Source organism: Myotis yumanensis, unplaced genomic scaffold (genome assembly GCF_028538775.1).
Source record: "Myotis yumanensis isolate MYYU_CA2020_CCGP unplaced genomic scaffold, mMyoYum1.0.hap1 SCAF_10, whole genome shotgun sequence".
Lineage (NCBI taxonomy): Eukaryota > Metazoa > Chordata > Mammalia > Chiroptera > Vespertilionidae > Myotis > Myotis yumanensis.
Window position 1 is genome coordinate 67242872 of NW_027223761.1, and position 26776 is coordinate 67269647.

A 26776-nucleotide genomic window follows, 5' to 3' on the forward strand; every position below is an offset into this window, starting at 1 on the left:
AAAAGGTCATTTTGTGTTGTCATATTTTATGGTCATATGTTTAAGCTAAAATGCTTTTTAAATTCTGTTGGAAATGCCAGCCTTATTTCTGACATGACAGTTAAAGTATCTAAGCACCAATGGCCAATGATTTCATCAATCATGCCTCCATAATGAAACCTCCAAAAAACTCTTGCAGTTAATTTCTGGGAGCGTCCATATTGGTCATGAAATCCTCTTTACATCTTGCCCTAGGTGTCTCTGCCATTTGCCTGTTTCTCAGTACTATCTTTTACTAAAAAGCTGTAAGTATATGTATAGTGCTTTCCTGAGTTCTGAGAGTCATTTCTTCTGTTAAATTGTCATTTTGTTTTGAGAAATAGTGATTTCCAAATTAGACATTCTGATGTAGCAGGTTCAATGTGATTAGGAAGGTTGGTCATGTTTTGATTTGTAAAGGGTGGTAGATATTTTAAACCTTAGTGTATTCCTAATATTTAGAATCCACTTAAAGCTGAACTTGGTATATAAAATATATATGCTTTCCTATTAAATATTCTATGAGATTTCTGACCAGGTTACCTTAAAGACCACATTGCAGTACCACTGCTAGCTGGATAGCCTTGGCAGTGTGCAGTTCAATTCAACATTTACAGGCATACCTCATTATTTGTGCTTTGCTTTGTTGCACTGCACAGCGAGGTATTTTTTACAAATGGAAAGTAAGACCCTCCCCCTGGCAAAATGATGGTTTGTAACCAAACCCAAGGCATCTCCAAGGTATGCCTGTATAACAGCATTCCTTGCTTAGTCTCCCAGTACAGGTGTTTTTGAGAGCAGCGAAAAGCCTCTTGTCCCAATTAAGTTTAATGAACTTCAATTCTTACATAATCTCATCCACCTACTTAGTGATACTTCTTCCTAATAGTCAAATGGTTCTTCTTTTACCTTCCTTTTTACTGACCTAATTCCTGGTTGAATTCCAATTGCTTCAGTCATTCTTTCTCCCTAATCAGCCCTGACCTCTGCAAACCTGTTCCCCCCATTCAGCTGAAACCCTGAAGGTTATTTCTGGCCTCATTAACACAGACCCTAACAATAGTCACCGAAAACTGAAACTAAGGAAAAGTCTTTATCAAGGTGACTGCTCTTTTAACATTCCCTGAACACTTTCCCCCATCTGCTTCCATGAGATAACTTTACCCTGATATTCTCCTGTCCTCTTCCTTCACTATCCAGTCCTTTTTTTAAACCTACTTTTATAATTCATCTAAATACGACTCTACCCCTACACTACTACTGCTCATCCCAAATTATTTCAAGTTTACTCAAAGTACCTACTCTCTTGGCACAAACCTCAAATGCCTGTGGTCCCTTTTTTTCTCTTCTCTCTTCCTGTGGCAAGCACTTAGAATCCCTTCATCATCCAGTTGGCTCCATCTTCCCTTCCAGGAATTTAACCTAAGCACAGCTCTGTTCCCTCGGTTACTCCAAGGTAGCATTGATCAGCCTCCACAGTGCAATAAATCTCATTACCTGTGGTTCCTGTTCAGTGCTTTGCTGCTTCAAAATACGGACTCTATCCTATTTATCTGTGTAATCACAGGCCTAAAGCAGTGGTTTTCAACCTTGGCTGCACATTAGAATCACCTGGGAACCTTTTTAAAATCCTGATTTCTGGGCTTCATCCTCCGGAAATTCTGTTTGTTACTAATGTTGTGGCTCCACCCCACAACAAAGAAACAGAATTTCCGGAGGATGAGGCCCAGAAACCAGGATTTTAAAAAGATTCCCAGGTGATTCTAATGTGCAGCCAAGGTTGAGAACCACAAGGTTAGGCCCTAAAGGTATGCGAGGCACTGGGCATTTGCTAATTAAGAGATAATGGCTCTAACTGGGGCCGCCTCCCGTTTACTGCTTATTTCCAGTATTCCCAAAGCGGCGGTTTCCAAAATGCCTGTTCGACGCTCCATTAGCAAATATTAGGGACCTAACTGGCTGGTGGCCCTCGCGGAGGCAAAACCAATCATGAATATCCAGCTCCCCGTGTGGCTTCTGCAAAAGGGCATTTACACGCTGAAGTCAGTAACCAGAGGGGAGGTAGGAAGCGCGGGCTCCGGGCAGGATAAGCACAAAGCTACCGGGAGGACGCGAGCGGGGGCCCCGCGGTCAAAGGAGTCAGCTTCCACAAGGGCTGGTGTGCACACCAGGCTGCGGTCCATTCCACTGCAGCCAGGAAGCCGCCGGCCAGGGCGCCTACCTGGTTCGACAAGATTCCTAGAGGGGCCGTTACACCCACGTGACCCACTGAGCTATGTTTTCGCAATTCAGGGTGTGGGCACAGTCATCCTAGCGGGTCCTGGCTGTGCCCCGGGGCTGCTAGGCTAAAGGTAAGGGGGCGTGGGAGATAGAGCCGGGCCGTGCCTGTTTTCTGGGGGGGGGGAGGGGGGGGGGGGGTTTGCAGCCTCGCAGAGAAGCAGGGGGCAGAGGGGGGCAGCACGGGGCTTCGGGCGCCCTCCGCCGGCCCCCGGGATGCGGGGAGACGCGGGGCTGAGGGCGCTCTGAAGGATGAGTAAAGCAGAGGCGCCACGATCGACCTGGGGCCCAGGCGCGGGGCACCCGCTTCTTACCGAGAACTGAGACCCAGAAGTCGTCGAGACCGACGCTGCCGCCATCTTCCCGTCTGCCCAGCGGACCCCGCAGCCCCGGAGCGGGCTGGTTCTCCTGCCGTCCTTCCAAATCCGGGAGTCGCCCGCTGAGGGCGACCCTAAGCGAGCCCCAGATGGAAGGGGCCGCTAGGGTGCTGGCGCCGGGTCTGGAAACCCCTACCGCACACCCCCACAGGGACGCCCACGCTGAGCGCGCACGCGGAACGGGCCACACGCACTAACGGGCGTGCGGAACGGCCAATCAAAAAGGCGGGCGTCTTCCGGGAGTCGGAGCGAATCCGCCTCGTCTCCCGGTGACGTCACAAGGTAGCGCGCATCCGAGAACGCCACGGCGCTAAGGCGGTGGCTGCTAGACAGCTCTGAGGGCGAGCCGTCTCCCGGAGGAGACGTGGGCGAGGGGTCGTGTTTTGTCTCCTGAGGCACTGACCCGAATGACCGTTAGGAATGAAAGCGAATGCGAAGTTCACACACTGCACCGGTTCTCCGGGACTAAAGGCCAAGGAGGGCGTTCGCTTGACTCCAGGACGTCAGTCCAGGTGAAGTACTCACCTTCTGGCCAATAGCAGATAGAAAGAGGAGGGGCTTGACGACCTGGTCCAATACAAGTCCAGGGAAGGGGCGTGGAGGCGGAGCGTAACCCTTCGCGAACCCTTGCCCAATTGGATCCGGGAGCTCTCACCCAAACTTCAGACTGGCTGCTGGAAGTCGCCGCGGCCCGGGCCTGGGGGCGGGGCGAGTTTAAAGCGGCTTTCCCGCGCCCAGAGCGCCGGGCGCTGATTGGCCGGCGACTTCCTCCCTTTGTGGGAGCTCTCTGCGTCGCCGGGGTTAGGGGTTGGGAGGAGCGGCCGAGTGACGCAGAAGCTCCGCCAGCTAATCAGGAATGGGGAAGGGGGGCCAAGAAGGAAGCGGATCCTCTGCCGCGCAGCTAAACTGCAACCAGCAACCCGCTTCGTCTCCCTCCGCCGCCAGCGGGGCCTGAGCGGGAGCGACTGGGACGGCGTCACTGGGTGGGCTGGGGCGGAAGTGGAGGCGGAGGGAGACGGCGGCGTCCGCAGGGGCTCGGGTTTCCCCGGGCGAGGCCCTGGTGGGCTTAAGGTAGGGGGAGGGGGCGGAGGAGGAGCCCGCGGCCCGGGCGGCGGCTGCGCCCGACTTCCCCGTAGGGCCCCGCCTCGGAGCGGGCGGCGGTGGAGGAGACCGAGGAGCAGGATGGCGGCCTCGGCCCTGTACGCCTGCACCAAGTGTACCCAGCGCTATCCCTTCGAGGAGCTCTCCCAGGGCCAGCAGCTCTGCAAGGTCCGTGGGCGCTGGGCGGCGGGCGGGTGGGGTGTCCTCGGCCGCAGCCCGCGGGAGCTGGGTGCCCGCCGAACTGCAGCCCCGCTCTCGGTGCCGGCGCCTCGGGGCTCTGGAGCCCTCGCCCGGGGACCCGTTTAGTGCACGACCCGGGCGCAAGCTGCCAAAGGCCCCCGAGAGGAAGGCAGTCCCGCCCGCGCCCGGGCGGCCGGGGAGGGGTCCGGGCCCCGGCAACATTCCGGGGTCTCGGGGGTGGGGCTGACGGAGAGAGACAGCCACCTGTCTGTGCCGCAGAGACCCTGGGCTGGAGATGTTTTCATCTCGTTTTGGGGTTTTTTTGGCTTTTTTTTTTTCCTTCCCCTCCTTTGCCTGGTTTGCCCTCTTCTTCCACCGGGAGGCAGGGGGCGGTTTTTGCACTTTCTTGCTAGGAACCTGAAGCAGCAAAGCTGATGGCATCCTCCTTCCCTGTCCTGAAAAGCGAAGCGACTAGCTTGGGAACAGAATGCTCTATGATTTGGAGCTCCTCCCAGCCCCTTAAAGCCGGGATGCTGTCTGTGAGCAATGGTGCACAATAATGAGTAGTTTCGAATTTAAGCGGTGCTTGAAGTCGGCCCTGACAGCTTTCTTAATTTATCAGTAGCATGACCTCCCCGCCCCCCAAAACCCCATCTAATAAAGACAAAGACACCCATGACTTCCCTAAGGAATTACACCACTTGTATGATGAGTCGCCCCAATAAATCTTATTAATGTTTTAGACATTGCTTAGGTTAGATAATTTTAAACCAGAAAAGTGAAACTTGGGACTTTGAAGTAGGTACTGATCAACTCTCTGTCTTATTACAGGAATGTCGGATTGCGCATCCTATTGTAAAATGTACTTACTGCAGATCAGAGTTTCAACAAGAGAGGTTTGTATAACAACACTTTTTGATAAAGATATTGTCTGTAAGGAATACTTGGGCGTTGTAACTCCACATTTATGGTGTTTTTTAAAAAATGGTTTAGCTTCTTAAATGTTAAGTTTCGGAAGAAAGAATGTTGACAAAAAATTAATGGTTATTGTTTATCTAGACTTCCGTTTGAACATGAGGAAGTAAATTATTGTATGGAACATGTATAGACTTGCTAACAAAAAATTCAAATATAAGCATGTACTCTTAAGCTAAAAATATGGCACAATATTAGTGCTGACATGGACCTGAGGGAAGGTCTATAGTGTTACCAACTTTCTTCCAATAGTGAAATCTAGTACTTTTTAATAGGATGGTTCTTGTTAGAAAATTCGAGTACACATAAGAGAGTAACCTAAGAAAAGAACAGTAATTTCTTCATAAATTGGTGTGGAATGATCTAGTGGAGAAGACCAGCGGGCGGTTAGGTAGGCACTGACTTAAGATGCTCTGCATAAATAGTGGCAGGTGTTGGTTTTGCAACAAGACACCAAACATTAAGACTCTTTGTTTTGTTTACCCAAAATGCACAATGAAAATGTATACAAAACATTTATCTTAAGTCATTGATTTTCAACCTTTTTCATCTCATGGCACATGTAAACTAATTATTAAAATTCTACGACACACCAAAAAATATTTTTTGCCTATCTGACAAAAAAAAAATTTTATTTCATTTACACTGGACAGTTATTGTTGTGTTGGCTGTTATTATTTGACAGTCTAAGGGAAAAGAGGTCAGTGCCCCTGGCTAAGTAGTCAGATATTGCATGTTTTAAAAATTCTTGCAGCACACCAATCACTGTCTTCAGGTAATGGAAGAGGAGTAAATTTGAATAATAGATAACCCTAAAAATATTCTTATGTTTGTATATTTTTAAAATTGTTAGTTTTTATTTGAGTGAGTTTTAAGTACTAAAGCAAGTTGTATTCTTTATCTGTTTTAAATCAGCATCATGCCAGTTATCTCTGAAAGCTATATAAATTTGATCACCTACAATTTCCTTTTCAGCAAAACTAATACAATTTGTAAGAAGTGTGCTCAAAATGTGAAGCAGTTTGGCACAGTAAGTATGTCATATATTTTCATTTCATGTTACTGTCACTGGTCAATTAATGTTTTACATAAAGATGGACTTTTTAAAATATATATGTAGTTCTTAAATATTTCAACATGTCAAAATATTTCAGGAAATAAATTTTCTGTAGACAGTCTGTGGGGAAGATGACAATATTTAAAAACAGTCATATGTGCATGTTTTATATATATTAAAATACAGGGTGAAAGTTATTCATTAAAGATTCATATATAATAAACTGGTTATGGAGAATCTACTTAACAATAAAGTTGGCATAATCATGGTTTTTTCCCTTCAGAACCTTCAACAATTTTTATATAGCAGCACAATTCAGGCATTTACTCACAAAAATAATGACATTATTCCAGTACAATTTTTTTTTATTATGTATATTATAGCCATTATTGGTCTATTACAGTCATGATTAGTCAAAGTGTAGGCCTTAAGGTTCTACAAAATCCTTAATTGTTTTTTGAATATCAAAAGAAAATCAAGGTATGCATATGCCAATTTTATAGGTGAAAACTCAACCTATAGTGTACATTCCTTGCATCATCTGTACCTGTATAAATGTTTTTTGAATAAGTGGTCTAGTGATTAACCTGACCATGAGATTAAATTAGTAGACGTTTATTCCCTAAATACTGGATACATGAAAATTTTCTATCAGTGTGTACTTCTATTTTCATTCTTTAAGACTTTTTACCCCTGTAGTTAGTGTATTATATAACATACATTGCAAATCATAAATGTTTCTCATGATCTTTTTTAACTATTCAATAGAGTAACAAAAAGTTCATAACTAGAAATAAATTTTATTAAATTAATGAAAACATCATAAACATTATGAATGTCATTGAATATGACATTTTACCATATGGTTTTCATATACATTATTTTACTTAAAATCACATCATTGATGTTAACTGAGGACTTGCTATATTTAACAGAAAAAATTGTTTACCTATTTTTCTTAATTCCAGAAATTGTACATTGGGTATATTTTGTGTAGCAGATTTTTAACATTTTTAAATGTCTCAGTTAAGAAAAGTATATATCTGTTTTTCAGCCTAAGCCTTGCCAGTACTGTAACATAATTGCAGCATTTATTGGTACGAAATGTCAGCGTTGCACAAATTCAGAAAAGAAATATGGACCACCTCAGACCTGTGAACAGTGCAAACAACAATGTGCTTTCGATCGGAAGGAGGAAGGAAGAAGGAAGGTATGTTTTATTTATGTTATGACATATTCTGGAAATTAAATAAAATACCAAACAAATGGAAGTCATTATAACTAATACACTAGTGAGACTTGATGTATTCTTTGGGTCCCTGAAAGCAAGTAGTTAGATGAAAGTGTAGGAACAGTGCATCTTCTCTTTGCATCATATGTAGATAGATACTGATCAATTGAAATCACTGTACTTTAAAAACTAGTCTGTGATGGCTATTCTGTACTACTTGGTTATCTAACAGTTGGTTTCGGAGAATTACTGCTTTTACATCCTTACAGCTACTTATCCTTTTGCTGGTTATTTGAAGTTACTGGTATGAAAAACTACCTGATGGCACATTAGCATGTGCAATTCAAAGTTAGTCTTGTGCCTTTGATTTGGGGCTCATATTTTAAATCATTGTTTTTCTCTACCTATAGTGATGTAAGAAGTGTGTGTATGCATGTGGCATTCTTCTGATCAGCATTCACACCGGCCTCCTGTTGTATGTCAGTTTCAGTTGACTTGGATAGTGACTAACTGAGGAGCTCCCCTTGCTGCTCTCACAGCAATATATGTACCCTCCTTATAAGAAATGTTCCTCCAGCACTTTTTGGGTGAACAAATAGAAGCTAGAAACTTAATTTATTTTTATACTTTTAGTCTTAATAATTTTGGAAAGAAGTCTCTTTTCCTCCCCCTTGACATGTACAAGTGATTCTTGTTACTTGTAGTAGTTACCTATATACATAAAAGCCTAAGCGACTGGCCGGTAGCTATCATGCACAATGACCACCAGGGAGCAGACGCTCAATGCACAGGCATGGAAACAGAACAGACTGATGAATCTCAGGGGAGAGGGGGAGACGGGAAGAGAGTAACCAAAGATCTTATATGCATACTAGAGTTCCTTTGCACAGATTTGTGTACCAGTGGGGTCCCTCTGCCTAGCCTGCTGGGATCTGACCGAAACCGGCTATCTGACATCCACCGAGGGGTCCCGATTGCGAGCGGGTGCAGGCCAGGCCAGGGACCCCACTGGTACACAAATCCATGCACCAGGCCTCTAGTAGTCTATAAAGTTGCTGCAAACTTTGAGTTAGTGACTACTGAACCATTGCTCCTAAGGATAATTATAGGAATAGGTTTCTGCCTCAAGTCACAATGTGGTGATCAGCACATAATCTTGTTTTGTTTTGTGTATATTTCTGTTTAAAGACACCTTAATATATACTGTTGATTGATTAAATTGAGCTCACAGCAAACAGCATTAAAACTGCCTGAATGAAGCTTACCTAACACATGTATTTTCTGCATAAGGTACTTCACAGCCTTGTGCTTACGAACACATCACATCACTACACCTGGGAACCATTTTAATCAGTGAAATTACTAGTAAAAAGCCCAAAATGCAAAAAAAAGCATGGCACTGCTAGCCCATGAGAAGGACACTTGTTTACAGTATGAGAGCTAAAAGAAGGCAATAGATCGTCACCTTGCTCAGCCCGTTGCCATCCAGCTACACAAATTGCTGCTCTGTGCATGTGCATGGATGATCACGAAAGTGCTGCAAGTTGACTAGGGTTATGTCTAAATTTCAGCAAGTAGGTGATGAATTTAAAAATGTGAAATCTGCAAATAATGAGAGTCACTATATGTTATTCAAGCTCTTCTTTTTTATATAAATTAATAGTTTTTGCTGGAGGGGAAAATACTTTGTTATTTTAGTAATTACACTGATTTAAGAATTAAGGTTAGTGTTTTGGTAATATTTTTTTGAAGTATATCATCAATTTTCAAAGTAATAAGAAAACAAGTTTCTCTCTCCAAAGTAAACAGTATCTCAAAACTAATGGAAGTCTAGATATCATCCTTTATGACCAACTTTATGACTCCAAACAAGCATTTTCCAAAGTTTCAGAAAAGTCTAAATTTTACTTCCATTTTGCAACACTGTGTGTGTGTGTGTGTGTGTGTGTGTGTAAAAGCGAGAGAGAAGAAGGAGGTTAGGGGGAGGTAAATACAGCTAGAAATTTAGCACTTTATATTACTTGGTTTCACCTGTGGCCAGTTAATAGATACACTTAATCTAATACAAATCTTTTCTTTAAAAAGGTTGATGGAAAGTTATTATGCTGGCTCTGTACTTTATCATACAAAAGAGTTTTACAGAAAACAAAAGAACAAAGGAAGAGCCTGGGATCTTCCCATTCAAATTCATCATCTTCATCTCTTACGGAGAAAGATCAGCATCATTCAAAACATCATCATCACCATCATCACCATCACCATCGTCACAGCAGTGGCCATCACAAGTAAGTACTTTGAAATCATGTTTTTTAAAATCCTCCCAGGCATTTAATGTCAAATATTAGCTATGTGCTGGTTTCCATTGTACATGGTAAACTTCTTGAGTGTCTATAGTTGTTTCCCCACTTTATTCAATGTATTTAATTTGTACACATGGACTGTGTTTAGCTATTTACCATTATAATAAAGATAGAACATTTAGGGAATTTTATGGAGTCAAAATACAAGTGATGATTGCAGGTAATGATTTTTTTTTTTAAAGCCTCAATTTTCTTTCTTTTTTTAATTCTCACCCAAGGATTTTTAGAGAGAAAGGAAGGGTGAGAGGAAGGAGGAAGGGAGAGAAAGAGACAGAAACATCCATGTGAGAGAGAAACATCCATCAGTTGCCTCTTGTACATGCCCCAATTGGGGATGGAACCTGAAATCTTCTTGGTGTATGTGACCACATTCCAACTAACTGAGCCACCTGGCCAGGGCAATTTTCTTTCTTTTTTAAATTTTTTAAGTAATTGTTAGGACTTTACTTGTAAAAATTATATTTACCTTTGTTATCATTAATTTGTTTTAGTTAAAAACAATTAAACCAGTGACTAGGAAATGTAAATTCAGTATTATTGAGAACTGATTGTAACACTACCATTAGTGACCATGATAGAAACATTTGAAATTCTCAAAGTATGAAAAGTAATTTTTTTTAACTGGTGGTGCTTTGCTGTATTTTTAAAAAATACATAGGAACTCTATTCAAATATAAAGAACTCCTTGATTTTTAAAATGGGGGGGCAGGGAGTTATATGGTAGTACTATAAAGATGTGTAAGTGTGGTTTTACTCATGGAAAAATCAAGAAGATTGAAACACGAACACATATTTAAATGGAGAACACAGGAACATCATATACAGGTTTTCAGAAGAGTTCACTGTGTTTTTTTCCCCCAAATTTCTCTATGAGTCTAAAGTTCTAGATAGGCAAAACTTAATTTTATTTACAGGAAACATGAATTAGTTAGGAACACAATTAGTGATATATAGGAAATATAACATGGTTCTAATTAAAATTTGATTTTAAATCAAGGCAAGTATATATTAGATTATGGGATATTATTGAGGCAATGATGTTGTTTACTTCAGGAGCAATTTTTTCCACTTTCCTTACTTACTGCGTTGTGCTTTCTGGATGTAACAATGCTAGACCAAATGGTGACTTTTAATCTGGCTATTTCGAAGAAATCTTGTGGTCTTTATATCAGAATACCCCGAGGAGCAAAGGAACATAAATCTTTCCTGTTTCTGTTTCTTGCTTTAACAAAAATATGACAAATGGTATCCAGCAGACCTACTCCTCAGACTCAGCCGAAGTGGCCCTTTCCTTTGTCCTTTACAGATAAATTGGTCTTAGTGTGATGTGAAAGGACACACTCAGAGTATGCTTATAAGATCAAATTCTATGACTGGAACTTAAATCTTTTAAAAATCACAGGTTTCAAAAATAAAGGGAAAGAGGATGGGATTGACTTTTTTTCCTTTTGATTACTTAAGAAATGCAAATACTGTTTTGCATTTGATGGATATAGACCTTTGAGGTGTAACTAACCAGTTTGTGGGGTCCTATCTTAAGTTCAGTAGATTAGAAAAATTATGAGGAGCATACATATTGTGAAATACAGTGATGGAAGAGGGGAAGGAAAGAAATTCTGGTGAATCTGGATCCAGAAATGGCCTACCTCAAAGTGAGGATGAGAATTCTATTTCAGTTTAATCATTATTAATATGATAGTTCTCACTTTGAAATCTGGATAGTGCCATTAATTCACATGAGATTTTATGGTTTGCTACTGCTACTAATGAAGTTTTTTAAAATAAACAAAATGGCAACTGAATTTCTTAGGGTTACCATACATTGCCTCATGTAAGGAAAAACTCAGGTGTATAGATTAGATGATATTTATTTAGAATTATTTTTAAGAACATGATTTGTTTTTTACTTTTGCTTAAAAAAACTTCTAGACTAAAACAATAGAAAAAATTTATACACAGACGTGTGTGTGTGGGTGTGTATAAATATATATGTATATATATTTATACATACACAAATAACTCATTAATCCTCAGATGTATTATTTTATAGATGAGGGAACTAAGGAATTTTAAGTACCTTGAAAAAGGCCACACAACCCAGGGCTTCTACATCTCTTTTATTGTATAAATATATACATAGTAGATGCTCTATACATGTTGAGTCAGTAAACTAGGGGTTAATGAAGAATTGGCTAATGTGCAAGGACAGGGGGAAGTTTGTAGGCTTCATAGTGCATTATGAAGTGGTTTTATTGATACTATGGCACAATGAAAGAGAAGTGGTATAGTACTAATTATAAGTAAAAGTTAAATCAGTTGTTACTATGAAATTTCCCAGTATTTCAGGATGACTTCTTTAGAGTACTGATTAAAGAAAGATTTAGAGACTTTGGAGAGAGTTCTTAGAAAAAGTAGGAAGGAAACAAAGACATTAAGATATTTCCTGGTTCAACTTGATACACTATTTTGAGCAACTTGAGTTACTCCAAAGGAAGAATCTTCATGTAGGATTATTAGGAAGCCCTGACTCTAAAGGTAGAAATCTGTCTGAAATAGTAAGGGCAGCCTAAGTATGATGATTCTCAGAGTTTATAATTATAAATCCCTTTTGTGGTGTTTCATGGTCATATCCTCCCACCCTTAGTATGATAGTAAATTGAATTTGGAGGTCCTCATTAAAATAAAATTCAGTCCCTGTCTTTGTACCTTTTTTGAAGAACTTAAAATGACTAGCAGTCATCTGATTAGAATGCATCTTATTAGAATGTGATTTATTCAATATATATTTGCTTAATTGAATATGTCTTTCTCTGAACAAGAGATTATAATAAACATATATAGTGTAAATTCATTGGGAAGAATGTTATTAAATGTAGATGTATTAAATAAATGTTGTTATTAGATGCCATTTATATATTTTTCAGAATCAGCAATCTGAGTCCAGAACAAGAGCAGGGACTGTGGAAACAGAGGTAAATATCCTATATAATAAAGAGCTAATGTGCAAATGGTTGTCACACCGTAATGGCTCAGACATTCAACACTGGTGAGAGAGGAATGGGGACCAGCCAGGCACAAATGAGCTCATGAGAGAGGAATGGGGACCAGCCAGGTTTCGGCCCAGGAGAGGGACAAGCCACCTGCCCTGTGGTCCCGGGCGCCTGCGGCCCGGGCAAAGCTGCCCACCCAGAGTCCCCTGCGGCTGCGGCCGGCCAGAGGAAAGGAAGCCCGGGTCCCAGATGCCTGCGACTGGCCAGAGGAGGGAAACCTGGGTCCTGGGTGCAGGGCGAGGCAGAGGCGGTTTAGGGTGATCAGGCCAGCAGGGTAGCATTTAGGGGCGATCAGGCCAGTAGGGGAGCAGTTAGGGGCAATCAGGCAGGCAGGCGAGTGGTTAGGAGTCAGTGGTCCCGGATTGCAAAAGGTAGTCGGACATCCCCCGAGAGGTCCTGGATTGGAGAGTGTCGTCCCCCCCACCCCCCCGCTCGAATTTTGTGCACCCAGCCTCTGGTGTTAACATATTTTCTGAAGTATTTTGAAAAGTATTTTTTAAATGCAATTTCCCATTAACCTTGTTACTTAGGCTTTTAAAAAAATCAATGATGTTTGGTAATATTTTGGGGGAAGAAAAATAACATCATTTGGTGCCTCAGCCCTTTTTCCTCTAATTATTCTTATTAATGTTTGGTTTCAGCCATAAATCCTCTGCAGCAATTCAGAATGAAACTCCAAAGAAAAAGCCCAAATTGGAATCTAAGCCATCTAATGGAGATAGGTAAAAATGAATTCCTTTAGCGAAAATCCAACTTAGTTGAAAACAGTTATAGTTGATTGCCAGTTACTACTAGGTGAAAGAACAGAAACATGTTTCTTCTACATTGACTTCTTTGAGTCTTCCAGAAGAGTAAACATAACAGTTAAAAAATTTTAACTTAATTTTGGCAATAAGAAAGTGGCACTGAACTATGTTGTTCTATTTGGGAAATAAATTTGGGTTTTGAAAAAAGGAAAACAAATCTGAATAGAGAACATTCTTTTTATCTTAATAATTCTTCAATGAAACACAAATCTAATTGTGATATTTTAAATTGGCCTGCTTGGAAAATGTTTTTAGATTTAAAGTATTATGAACGTGACTTTGTTTTAGTTCATTAGCCAAAAGTTTGCTGATGTTACTGTACAAATTGGCTGCCTATTGCTTTACACTAGAAGTATTGACCCCCTAAAAGCTAATACTGAATTATATTTCTGCAGGTGTATGTAATGTGTGCCATTAGTAAGGTAATTTGCCAGTTGCATCCATTTCTGTCAGGTACATATTTTTTTGCATTAGCCTTAAGGATGTTTGTGGAATTGTCTAATTTATGCAATTTGAACACTTGCTTATTTTCTTTCTACTTCATTTAACTCTGTTTTACTTTTTTCTTTTTAGTAGCTCTATAAATCAGTCAGCAGATAGTGGGGGAACAGACAATTTTGTCCTTATAAGTCAACTGAAAGAAGAAGTGATGTCACTTAAACGTCTCTTACAGCAGAGAGACCAGACCATTTTAGAAAAAGATAAAAAGGTAAGTACATGGTTCACTGAAGCCTGGTAAAACTTAAATTTTGACTCTTTCTTGATAAATGTGAATTTTATTAGACTTTCTTTAATAATTGGTAATGTTTGTTATACATGATTCTTGTAGGACACATAACAAAAGCCCAAATTGGAACCTAAGCCATTAGTGAAGATAGATAAAATAGTCTTTCAGAATTTTTGTTCTAAGAGTCAATAGAGAGCTAATTAGAATTGTAATAATTTCTGAACATTAGTTTTCAGTAAACCTGTAATTTAAAATAGGTCTAATATATTAATTTGAAAATGAGATATATATGGTATATTATGTGAATTCTTATGATTTAAGAAAGCAATTGAATATAGTTGGTGATAATCCAATCATGTATTTATTTCAGTCGAGATCAAATAACTGGTGAAAGTAAATTTTTGGTAATTTCCTGTGTGTTAGTCAGTGATTAGCATTACATGTCTAAAATCATTTTGTAGGAAAGAAGTATTTATGGGACTTTGTTTATCAGATCAAAAAGAGTATCAAAATATGTTGCCTATTTATTTTTTTTGTTGTTTTTTTTTTAAATATATTTTATTGATTTTTTACAGAGAGAAAGGGAGAGAGAGAGTTAGAAACATCGATGAGAGAGAAACATCAATCAGCTGCCTCCTGCACATCTCCCACTGGGGATGTGCCCACAACCCAGGTATATGCCCTTGACTGGAATCGAACCTGGGACCTTTCAGTCCGCAGGCCGACGCTCTATCCACTGAGTCAAACCGGTTTCGGCAATATGTTGCCTATTTAGTGAAAAGTTCTGACACTCTCTGGGTGAACTTGAGCGGAATGTTTTCACCTTTTTGTATCTCAATTTTCTCATTTTAAAAATGAGAGTGTTAATGCCATCTCATGGGATGGTTGTTACTATTAAATGAACATGTAAAGTACTTACCACAGCTCCTCGCATGTCTAAGTGCTCATACTGCTATTACTGTTCTAAGACTCAATACTCTGTCATCTTTGAGGGTAGAACCTACATTTGTACTTGTTTATTGTCGTAGACTAGTTTATTCTATTTTAGATATCTTATGCAGTAGGAAGATATTACAAACATTAATTTTAAAATTATAATTTGACTAGAAGCCCAGTGTGCGAAATCACACAGCCCCACCCACCCACGCCAGTCTTTGGTTGTTACAGTGTTAGGGCCACAATCCTTTTATTATATAGATTATAAATATGTACATGAATTACCTGTTTCTAAGTATCTATAGTAGTGCTTCAGTTTGAGCTAGCTTTTCCTCTGGCATTCAACAACTTTAATGTTGCATTTTCCCACACCTTGATGGTTTAGTGGATCTAAATTTTTTTCAATACATTTGTACCTTATTTTAAGCAAATTCAGTATAGGAAATTTAGGATTGACATAAGAAAAATAGGATAGTTGTTAGTGTCTTATTTTTTAGGGTCATTATTTATTGCAGGATTTTTTATATTAGTGGGCTTATATGGAAATTTGTTTCATGCTCAAAATCATAGAGACATTTCTATTGCACTAAGATGGGTATATCTGTATTAACCCAGATAAAGGTTAAATAAAATGGTAAGTTTACTATAATAATGATTCCAAAACCAAGTAGTAATGAATTGTGGAATTTTGACTTTTTTTTTAGCTACTTTTCCTTTTCCTAGCATAATTATTCTAGATTAGTGCATACATTGAGTTTTCTGCTTTTGTTAGTGTTCCTTTTTTCTTAAAAAACACTAACGTGTATGGGGATTTCCAGTGATGTAAGGAAAGTAATAATTGTAAGTCTAAAGTAGTTACATATTTGCAGTTTTTCTTATAAATGTAAATCTAAGACAACCAAGTTATTTTCTTGAATTTATTTCACTTTATTTAGTGATTTCTAGAGCCAGCCTTCCTATTTCTAGAGGGAGAGGAATAGAAATATTGATGAGAGAGAAACAACATTGACTGGTTGCCTCCTGCACGCTGCCTGCTGGGGTGGGGGATCCAGCCTACAACCCAGGCATGTGCCCTGACCAGGAATCAAATCAGTGACCTCTTGTTCCTGGATCCACCCTCAACCCCTGAGCCACACAAGCTGGGCTGAAGCCCTTAATAGAAACAAAAAGGCAACTTTTCAAAAGTTTAAGTGATGGTTTAATATTATTTTAACATTAAAATTATACTAAAGTAGACAATTTATCATTTCACAAAACAGAAATTATAGATACGTTATAAAACTCAGGAAGCCATTGTTAACATCTTCCATTTTTATAATGAATTGTGAGTTTATTGTAAAGAATATTTAAAATGATCTCACACACATATACGTATATATGGTGTTTTTTGTTTTTATTAGTTAACTGAACTAAAGGCAGACTTTCAGTACCAAGAGTCAAACTTGAGAACAAAGATGAACAGTATGGAAAAAGCTCACAAAGAAACTGTGGAACAACTTCAGGTAAGTGACATTATTTATATAAACTATTAGACGAGGAAAGCTAAATTTTGTTAATAGTATTCATTGCCTTTGATGGGTATTGGTATCCCTGTTTTATGCATATTTGGTGCATTTTCAGCTTTGATTTAGATTTCACAATCGTTCTTAATCCTACACCCATTAAAAGTTATTGCTTAATGCTACTCCCATTAAAAGAAATCACTCAATAGGGGATTCAATATTAATTTTGAAAACTTCTGCCTAAACATCAAATGAAATTTTTAGAGGAGGATGGCATTACAGTGATCATTGTAAAGCAAAACATTAAATATTGGATATGTGAAAACAAGGTCTTTAGTACATTGTGCAATTATTCTTCCTATTTCCTCCCACATAATGGGAAGGGAGATGGGTGTAGAAAACTAATTTTCAGGGCCTCAAGTGGAGGAACTTTACATTGTTTGCAGTGATGTAAGGCACTAGGTCAATCTCAAAATACTGACAAGTATATATACTCAGTAGGATTTTTATATAGCAAACAACTGAGTGATGAAGCCAAGAGTCGCCACAGTTACAAAGAAGGTAATATCTGATGTCTGGCACACTGAGATGGAGAGCATCCAAGCTTTTTCTCATCTAGGTTTCATAAATTTAGAAATTAGACCACATTAAATTAGTTACATATCCTATTGGTTTATGGTCTTTCATTGTAGAATTAATCTTTGGATAACAGGGTTTTCAGAAGTTTTAAAAGCATAGCACATGCCAGCACACAGCTTTAGACTCTTGATGGGAGAGTGCAGCTTGGGAAGTAAGGATTTTTCCCTATTTTTTTTTTTTAAACAATGCAACACCAAAGAATATTTGCTATGTCTATCTTTTGGTTTTGTATTCTTCTTAAATAGCTTAAATTGTGTAAGATTAGAATTAGATTTAGGAAAACCTGTTGAAATTTGAAGTACAAGTTGTCTACTCTTATCTCTGTCTACTCTACTCTTAACTCTTATTCTTTGTACTATTACAAAGAATTTTGAAGAGAAATCTTGCATGGAACCTGGCACATAATAGGCATTCAGGTAATTCTTTGAATGCGTGGTGATTTATGGAACTGCCCCTTTTCCCTCTGTCCTGAGAGATTGCCCATATATTAGATTTCTTATGCATTATTGTTTATCATCACCAGCAAGTATTAGTTTTATTTTTATTTTTAGTGAACTGTGCTCACTAATTATTTTTATTATTTTTATTTTTGTTTACTCTTATTTTTCCTCATTTAGTTATTAATGTTGAATGATTACGTGGGAACAAAATCTTCTGTATGATGATCTCTGATCTGATTTAATGTGGTATAACCAAAACTCTGGAGTTAATCCAGAATGAAGTAACAGAAAAACTGTGAGCGGTATTTAAATATGATAAAACTTAGTACTTCTGTTCAAAAGAGCAATTTATTGTCTCATTTTTTAGTGTATTTACAGTATTTACTGTATTTACTATCTTTGTCATTTTAGCCTGATTGGCATCTTAAGCCTACCTCTTGATTGATAGCTAAGTTTTCATATGAGAGAATAATGACTAATATTTATATAGAAGTATGACATTTTCAATGTGAGTTTAGTCTGTCATTTTTTGCTCAAGATAACTTTGTTATGTGGTATGAAACTGTGTTCACATAATTAGTCGGAAGTGACATAGAAACCTGTATCTTTTGACTTTGATTTGACTGTACTTTCTCCTGTTCTATAGTTTTCTTACCATCTCATGTTACTTAGATTTTCTGTTTCATTCTTGTTATCAGACCACTTTCCCATATCTGGAGTCGTTCTATTACAGCTAAATACCATCTTTTAATCCCATTCCCTTTAGCAACCATGTACTAGTAGGTGAGTAAATATAGTTAACTCTTTGTCTTATCTTTTTGTGATAAGAAACTGAACCCCGTAGCAGGAAATTTACCTTATTCTAATAGCTCTCAAAACATTTTAAACTATCAAATCTGGGAAAAAAGCATTGAGCATAACAAGAAAAAATTGCACAAAATACCAAAAGAACACACCCACAAACACCCTAAATTATCTAAAATATCAAGAATAACAAATTAAAGCAGCTGCCTTTCATTTAGGAGTTGATGAAAGAGGATAGAGTACTAACATTTGAGTGCCTACTATGTAGGAGCTACTGTGTTTGGCTAAGTGTTTTATATATTTACTAGAGGTCTGGTGTTTGAATTCGTGCACCACTGGTGTCCCTCGGCCTGGCCTGTGAGATGGGGCTGAAACGGGCTCTCCAACATCCCCTGAGGGTGTCTGGATTGCAAGAGGGCGCAGGCCAGGCCAAGGGACCCCACTAGTGCACAGTTGGGGTCGGGGAGGGACCATGGAAGGGCTCCAGGGCATGTCCAATCCGTCTCGCTCAGTCCTGATCTGCTGGACCCCAGCAGCAAGCTAACCTACTGGTTGGAGCATCTGCCCCCTGGTGGTCAGTGCATGTCAAAGCAAGCGGTTGAGTGGCCTTAGCATATTATTAGCATATTGCACTTTGATTAATTGAACGGTCAACCAGACACTTAGCATATTAGACTTTTATTAATAGGATTTAGTTCTTTCAACTCCTGTTATGGGGGGGGTGAAGTTTCTGTTTACCTGTGAAAAAATAGACTCCGATTACATAGCAGATAAGTAGCAGAGCTAGGATTCAAAGCAGGATATGTGTGCTTCCTACTCCAGATAACCTTTCCGTTAGGCCAGCATTTCTAAACATTTGTAACTTGTAATGGATTTTTGAGGGTGTGTAATAAAGAAGTAATATTAGCATATAAATTTTGAGTGCTTATATTTAAATGTTGCATTATAAAATATATTTTTGTACCTATATTACAATAGATAGTTTGAGGCTTGTCTCCATTTAGCAACTGGTGTACTGTTTATTTTTCTGAAAGGCATTTTTTTAACATAATTTATTGGCAATTGAATTTATTAGTGACATGATTAGGAGACTGAATATATAAGTACAGATTGAAAATTAGCTGCTATAGAATTAAAAAGGAAAAATTGCTATCATTACCGAATTTTTAAGTTCTGGTATTTCATACTTAAAAAGTGAAAATTATAAGCTCATTTTTTTCTTGATTGAGAGAAAAAAAATTTGAAGATTAACTTTTTAATAATTTGTTATGCTTTTATATAAATACTAGAGGCCCAGTGCATGAATTCATGCACCAGTGGGGTCCTTCGGCCTGACCTGCAGGATCAGGCCAAAACCAGCTCTCCAACATCCCCTGAGGGGTCCTGGACTGCGGGAGGCACAGGCCAGGCCAAGGGACTCCACTGGTACACGATCAGGGCCGGGGAGGGATGCAGGAGGTTGGCCAGCAGGGGAGGGGCTGTGGGAGGGCTCCAGAGCCTGTCAGGCCTGTCTTGCTCAGTCCCAGTGTTAGAACATCTGCCCGCTGGTGGTCAGTGCACATCATAGCGAGCAGTTGAGCAGCCTTAGCATATCATTAGCATATTATGCTTTGATTGGTTGAATGGCTGACCAGAAGACTGGACACTTAGCATATTAGGCTTTTATTATATAGGATAACTTACAGATCTGATAGAGATCTCTTTGAAGCAAATTTGCAGACATATCCTTTTTCATGCTCTTCATAAATTTGTATTTTAAAATTTGTTTCTTAAGATACTTCTTTTTTGGCCAGTAAGTCTATTTCAGTTATAAATTAAATCTGTAGCTAACAAATAATACTGCCATTTGCAGCAACATGGATCACTCTTGAAAATATTATGCTAAGGAAATAAATGTCAGACAGAAAAAGTCAAGACCCATATGATTTTACTCATATATGAGATATAAAACTAGAATCAACAAATGAATAGATAAGACAAATAACAACTCATAGACACAGATAACAATATGGTTACTAGAGGGAAGCTGGTGGGGAAGAGGTAGTAAAGGGGTAAAAGAGGTCAGATATATGGTGTTAGAAGGAGATTTGACTTTGGGTGGTGAACACACAATGGAGTTTTCAGATGATCTGTAATAGAATTGTAATTATACACCTGGAACCTATATAATAATTTTATTAACCAACTAGAGGCCCGATGCACAAAATTTGTGCAAGGGGCTCGGCCCCCACCACCATGGCCACCGTGGCGGCTGCCTCTGCCTTGACCCCGGCCTGCCATGGCGGCCGTCTCAGCCCTTGCAGCCCCGGCTTTGTTCAGAAGGTTGTCTGGTCTAATTGGCATATTACGCTTTTATTATTATAGATGTCACCTCAAAAATTTAAAAAAAGAAAAGAAGAAAACAATTAAAATCTACATTTGACTAGGACTGGTCAGCTGAGTAATAAGCAGTTGATCATGATCACTAACTGTCAGGCATTCTTAATGGTTTGTCCTCTGAATTTCTCAGCTGTTTAGTTTTAAGGAAAAATAAAAATCCTTTAAAAAATTTTTTTAAATATATTCTATCGATTTTTTACATTGAGGAAGGGAGAGGGATCGAGAGTAAGAAACATTGATGAGAGAGAAACATCGATCAGCTGCCTCCTGCACACCTCCTGCTGGGGATGTGCCCACAACCAAGGTACATGCCGTTGACTGGAATCGAACTTGGGACCCTTTAGTCCGCAGGCCCATGCTCTACGCACTGAGCCAAACCGGTCAGGGCCCTTTTAAATTCTTGATGGTTTTCTAAGTTTGAAATTGAAATTCTTAATTACCACCTTAAATATTTAACAACCAAGAACAGAGAAATGCTGTTAATTATGGAGTCAAACATGAAAAAAACTTTTGATTTACAAATAAAGATTGCTCTAAGAATATTTGCATTTTGGAGGTCATAGGTATTAATTAGGGAGAGTTTGATTGGAAAAGAGTGGGGGAGTGAAAGCACAAAGCCTGCAAAGGTTTCTGTTTCATGAAACTGCTTTTAAGATGGTATGCAGGGAAGGCAGGGTGTTATGTTGCCATAGAAAGGCTAAAGTTAGAGTAGAAGATGAAGCACTGAGGTTAAAATGGAGTCTACCTAAATAATAAGAACTCTTGAGACTTGTGAAGGGAAATGGTTTGGAAATATAACCAGAGGATATCTTTTAAAATTCTGTTATTTTAGGACAGTGCTCAGATTTCAAACTATTGTCGGCACTCTCCCCATTTTGGCTCAAAAGCTCCAAAAGGATCTGATCATTAACATACTTGTATATATGGAGAGTCATTATTTACATTTCCATAGTCAGGAGATTACATAGGGAGATAGTCAAAATATGACACAGCACATTGGCTCAAGGATAGTGTCTTTGTCAGTGGTGTTTGCAACATTTGAATGAAATGCAAATTCAGTTCAGATCGATTACAATGTGGAATTCTGAATCTTTGAAAAAAAACTTCACCCTTTAATGAAACTAAAAATGATGATATATCTGCTCCAATTATATCAAAGCCAGCACAAAATGTTTGGCAATTAAAAGAACAAAAATAAGATTAGGAAGGATGATTCTGATGGGTATTTTTTTAAGTATTGAATATCATTAAGCTTAGAGTCTTTGTGGCAAAGTAATAAAGTCAACATTTTGCAAAAAGGACTTCTTCAGCTTGTTCTGTTAATTGGTGAGCATAAAATAAAAGGCTTTGTACATTTTGTAGGGAAATACTCCTTCCAGATCATCACTTGAGTCATTTGATCTTATTTATCATAAAATAAAACTTTTCACTTCATGTTTATATGATTAAGAGCCAAACTTTTTTTTTCTATTTAAAATGTTTATTCTTGCCCTGGCCAGTGTGGCTTAGTGGTTGAGCGTCGACGTATGAACTAGGAGGTCAAGGTTCAATTCCCAGTCAGGGCACATGCCCTGGTTGCTGGCTCGATCCCCAGTAATGGGGTGTATAGAAGGCAGCTGATCAATGATTCTCTCTCATCATTGCTGTTTCTCTCCCTTCCTCTCTGAAGTCAGTAAAAATATATTTATAAAAAATAATAATAAAATGATGACTCTCTTTTAAGCAGATTCACTTTAAGTTGCCTGTTTTTTTAAAATGATTATATCCTTAGACAACAATTATATTGACATTTACAAATCTATAATTTTCCATCTACATAGCCATAGTTAAAGAGATGAATCTAAGTATAGTCTTATTTAATTGTTAGTGTTTCAATGAAATCTTGTTCTGTAAGTGAAAAAAAAAGCATTAATTAAGTAGTAGTCTTCAGCATGTCTTAATATTTCAAATATTGTTAATCTTAAATCTTTTAAATGTTTTTGTCTCCCACAGGCCAAAAACAGAGAACTACTCAAACAGGTTGCTGCATTGTCAAAGGGTAAAAAGTTTGACAAAAGTGGAAGTATACTAACATCCCCTTGAGAAAGTTATTGATTTAATGTTTCTGCTGAAAATGTAAATTTGAAAAAATTTCAGTAAAGCCCTTAAATTCTGTGTAGTGAAAAAATATTTTTGCACACCAAATGAATTGGCATATTTCCTATTCACTTTTGTAACTGATAAGCATTTTTAAGTTGTAAAACATCCAAATAAAACTTCAACTGGTTTGAAGTAACTTTATATTATTTGATATCCAGGAACTTTTTTGCCAGCAATAGTATTAAACAGTTGTAAAGGAGTGCATGAGTAGTGCATTTTATAAAATGTAACATACAATAATAGAGTAGGTATGGTTTTAAGAAATCATAGCAGCAGGGTTTTGTTTTGTTTTTTTGATTTACACCATGCTAATTTCAAATAAACCGTTTTCAATTTAGAAATACAAAAGCTTTTAAACAAGGAAAATGGTGAACACTTTTTTTTTGGTGATTGTTTTTTCACTTTGCATCAACATTAATTTAGGAATCGGAATCATGGTGCTTTTATTAAATGAACTTCAGAGAATATGTAAATATGTTTTTAAATTTACATAATTAACATTAGTTAGTATACTAGTATTTTCATTATTGGTATAGGAATTAATGTTTATTGTACAGTACCCAAGGTAAAATGTGTTTTGTTTTGTATAAACTGTGGATTTTTACTTACAAGTGCCTTTTTGCCACCTAATGTTTTTATTTATAGGAATGTTGATCTTTTGTACATAGTTGTTTTAAGATCATGTTTAATAAATGTTTGTATATAAATGCATATGTATAGGAGCCTATTTCAAAAGGAAATCAAACTTGCTAGTAAAATGTTTGAGGTTGCATTAAGAACTGTTTATGCATATAAACTTTAGATGATTTTGTGGTTTGTTTCTGTGTAATATGGGAAGTTGTTGGTCATTGAATTCATTGAATTAGTCAAAATACTTCCCAAAGATTTAATTTTAAATCACTTTTGATAGAGTAATTTTATTTTTATGTGATATGGCTTCATGTTCGTATTTTATAAGTTACATGTTTTGATTTAATTTTCTTTTATAAAAAATTTAAAAATTTATAATTTTTCTGCAGTGGTCCATATATATGCTTTCCTTATAATATGTGGTTATCTAAGTTAATATTTATATACACCATACTTAATTTGTAAGTTTAAAGCAAATCTGGAAAAAATTAAATAACTTAAATCAATCTGTGACTATCTTTGAATAAATTGGAATCTTGTTTAAGATTCAGGTACTATTTATAAGAAAATTATATAAGAGTCTTTAAATTGTCTATAAAAGGTTAAGGTAGGGTGGGATAGGTTATGGGAAGTTATTGACTAATTATATTCTGATCCATCTGTTTTCAGCCTGTAATGGAATTGATGGCCTACTTAATATATGCCAGTTCAGACTTGTATTTAAATTTTAAAGCATCAGGCATTGCTAGATATATTGGATAGAGTGGAAGAGTTCTTTCTCTTAGGAATTTATGAGCAGGGTAAATTTGTTTGAAGTAAACTGATTATTAAATTTGTCAATTTTGGAAAGTTTTGTTTTTAAGCAAGCAATGATTATGAATCTCATCAAAGGTCATCTTTTCTCAGAACAAAGGATAATTGTAATTGTAATATGACTCATGTTTCAGTAGATTATTCCTATGGTCATTCATTATAAAGTAATATAAAATAATTCCTTGCCAAATTTGAAGACATTAATCTAGGGTAGTTTTCAAGTGATAGCAAAAGACTGAATCTGTAAGACTTGGAAGAACTAAACCAGTTTATTTTTATGAGATCCTTATATGTAATGTTCTTCATAAATTTCAGTACTTTGAACATGCTAGATACTGCCTCCTTATCACAGATTTTAATATTTTATATTCTGATTATAGTCATTTGACAATCCACTGTGGTTATTATGGTTTTAAATTAAGATGTGTAGTAGTTCTTACACTTTTTTTTGGAGCTGCTGCAAAGGAAAGGTGCCCCTTCCCACTTTTTTAGGTAACATTGAAAATTGAAAATCAATCTAAATAATTAAACTTTGCTAAAATCTTTTAGGGGTTTCACAGTATTTAGCACTAATCAAATGCCCTCTCTTTATCCCATGACTTTATTTTATCACTTAAAATTATTTCAATTGTATTAGCAATTGGAGTCCCAGTCCCGGATCTATAGTGTATTGACATAATGAGCTGATATTCTTTAAATGTGGACCTGTAAGGAGATACTATGGTGTGCTATATTGTGCTTTTTAGCCTGTTTTCAGCTATTAGCATTTACCAGTGTGGATCATTTTGGCTCAAGCTATTTATGTATTAATAGCCTGTGAATATTACAGTCCTTTTTAGATTGTATTGGTCTAAATATGCATTCTGAGGTGAACCTGTTAAGCTGTTCACATGTATAGACTTAAAATACTGTACTTGTACACATCCAACTGTTGACATTTTGTACTTTTTTCTAAATCTAATATTTCACAATAAAACTTGTCAAAAGCTTTGTATTAGTTTCCTATTGCTGCTGTAACAAATTACCACAAACCTAGTGGCTTAAAACAGCAAAGATTTTCTTATGTTCTGGAGGCCAGAAGTCCAAAATCAGTTTCCCTGGCTAAAGTCAGGGTATTGACAGCACTGGTTTCTTCATGAAACTCTAGTGGAGAATACAATTCCTTGCCTTTCCCAGCTTCTGGGGCTGCATTTCTTGCATTCTGTGGCTCTTTGCCCCTTCCTCCATCTTAACAGCTAAAAGTTTAGTATCTTTTAGTCTCTGCCTCCATTATCATATGATGTCCTCTCTTTGGTTGTAGTGTCTCCTTCTGCTCCCTCTTATAAAGACACTAGCGGCCTGGTGCATGAATTCGTGCACAGGTGGGGTCCCTCAAGCCTGGCTGGCAATTGGGGCCTATCAGGGCCAGCTGGCTGTGGGGAGGGGCCTCCGGAGTTTGGCTGGCTGCAGAGGTTAGCTGTGGGAGTGCACTGACCACCAGGGGGCAGCTCCTGCATTGAGTGTCTGCCCCCTGGTGGTCAGTGCGCGTCATAGCAACTGGTCGACTGCTTGTTCGGTCAACTGCTCGTTTGATCGACTGGTCATAATGGTCGCTTAGGCTTTTATATATATATTAGAGGCCAAGTGTGCGAAATTGCATGAGACCCAGACCCCCACCACGCCACAAGACCCATCAATGCACCTCCTGGTGACTGGTCGTTTGGTTATGGTATTACAGCCACTAGCCTTTTATAATATAGATCAGGGGTCCTCAAACTACGGCCCACGGGCCACATGTGGCCCGCTGAAAACATTTATCCGGCCTGCCGGGTGTTTTTGGCGCTGCTGTGTGCATAGGAATTTGTCAGTAGTTTTGTTTTTTTTTTTAAACCATAGTTCGGCCCTCCAACGGTCTGAGGGACAGTGAACTGGCCCCCTGTTTAAAAAGTTTGAGGACCCCTGATACAGATCATTGGGCTCACCTGGATGTCCCCCCATTTTCAATCCTTAATCACATCTGCAAACTCCCTTTTGTCATATAAGGCAACATTCACAGATTCTGACATACACATCTTGGGGGATCATTATTGAACCTACCATAAGCTTTATCTACTTATATCCAGGATGAGGTCCTAAAACAACGTATTTGATATAATTGGCTCAGGCCAAACAGACGCTTTATTTTCCTAATTTCATTCAGACTGCTTTCATGAACTATTTTTCTGTGGGGAAAAACAGTATATAAATGTTTAATGAGCTATTTCAAAGCAACAAATCAAGTTACATACAGTAAAGTTTTTGGAAACTTTGGCATATGATTATACTAGGTTGTTTGATAGGATAAGAGTTGAAGACA

The 26776-nt window shown here is 38.2% G+C and overlaps 2 protein-coding genes across 7 annotated transcripts in view; one reads left to right on the plus strand and one right to left on the minus strand.

The window, feature by feature from the left end:
- Positions 1-2832, minus strand: part of CEP57 (centrosomal protein 57) — a 53701-nt gene extending 50869 nt beyond the window's left edge. For both annotated transcript variants that reach the window (XM_070425936.1, XM_070425937.1), the window contains exon 1: positions 2610-2832. In XM_070425936.1, the coding sequence (XP_070282037.1) occupies positions 2610-2654 (45 nt within the window). In that variant the 5' untranslated portion in view covers positions 2655-2832. The remainder of the gene's footprint in view (positions 1-2609) is intronic.
- Positions 2833-3042: 210 nt separating this feature from the next.
- On the plus strand, positions 3043-25489 carry FAM76B (family with sequence similarity 76 member B). Of its 5 annotated transcripts, none has more exons than XM_070425939.1 (10): positions 3048-3184; positions 4785-4849; positions 5904-5958; positions 7040-7195; positions 9302-9501; positions 12501-12548; positions 13268-13348; positions 14009-14141; positions 16496-16597; positions 22852-25487. In XM_070425939.1, the coding sequence occupies exons 1-10, from the start codon at positions 3080-3082 to the stop codon at positions 22939-22941; spliced, it is 1035 nt and encodes a 344-aa protein (XP_070282040.1). In that variant the 5' UTR covers positions 3048-3079; the 3' UTR covers positions 22942-25487. The 5 variants fall into 5 exon arrangements, with proteins under 5 accessions (XP_070282043.1, XP_070282040.1, XP_070282039.1 ...); XM_070425938.1 differs by having other exon boundaries at positions 3060-3184; positions 14006-14141; positions 22852-25486; XM_070425941.1 differs by lacking the exon at positions 3048-3184 and adding an exon at positions 3703-3941.
- Positions 25490-26776: the final 1287 nt, after the last annotated feature.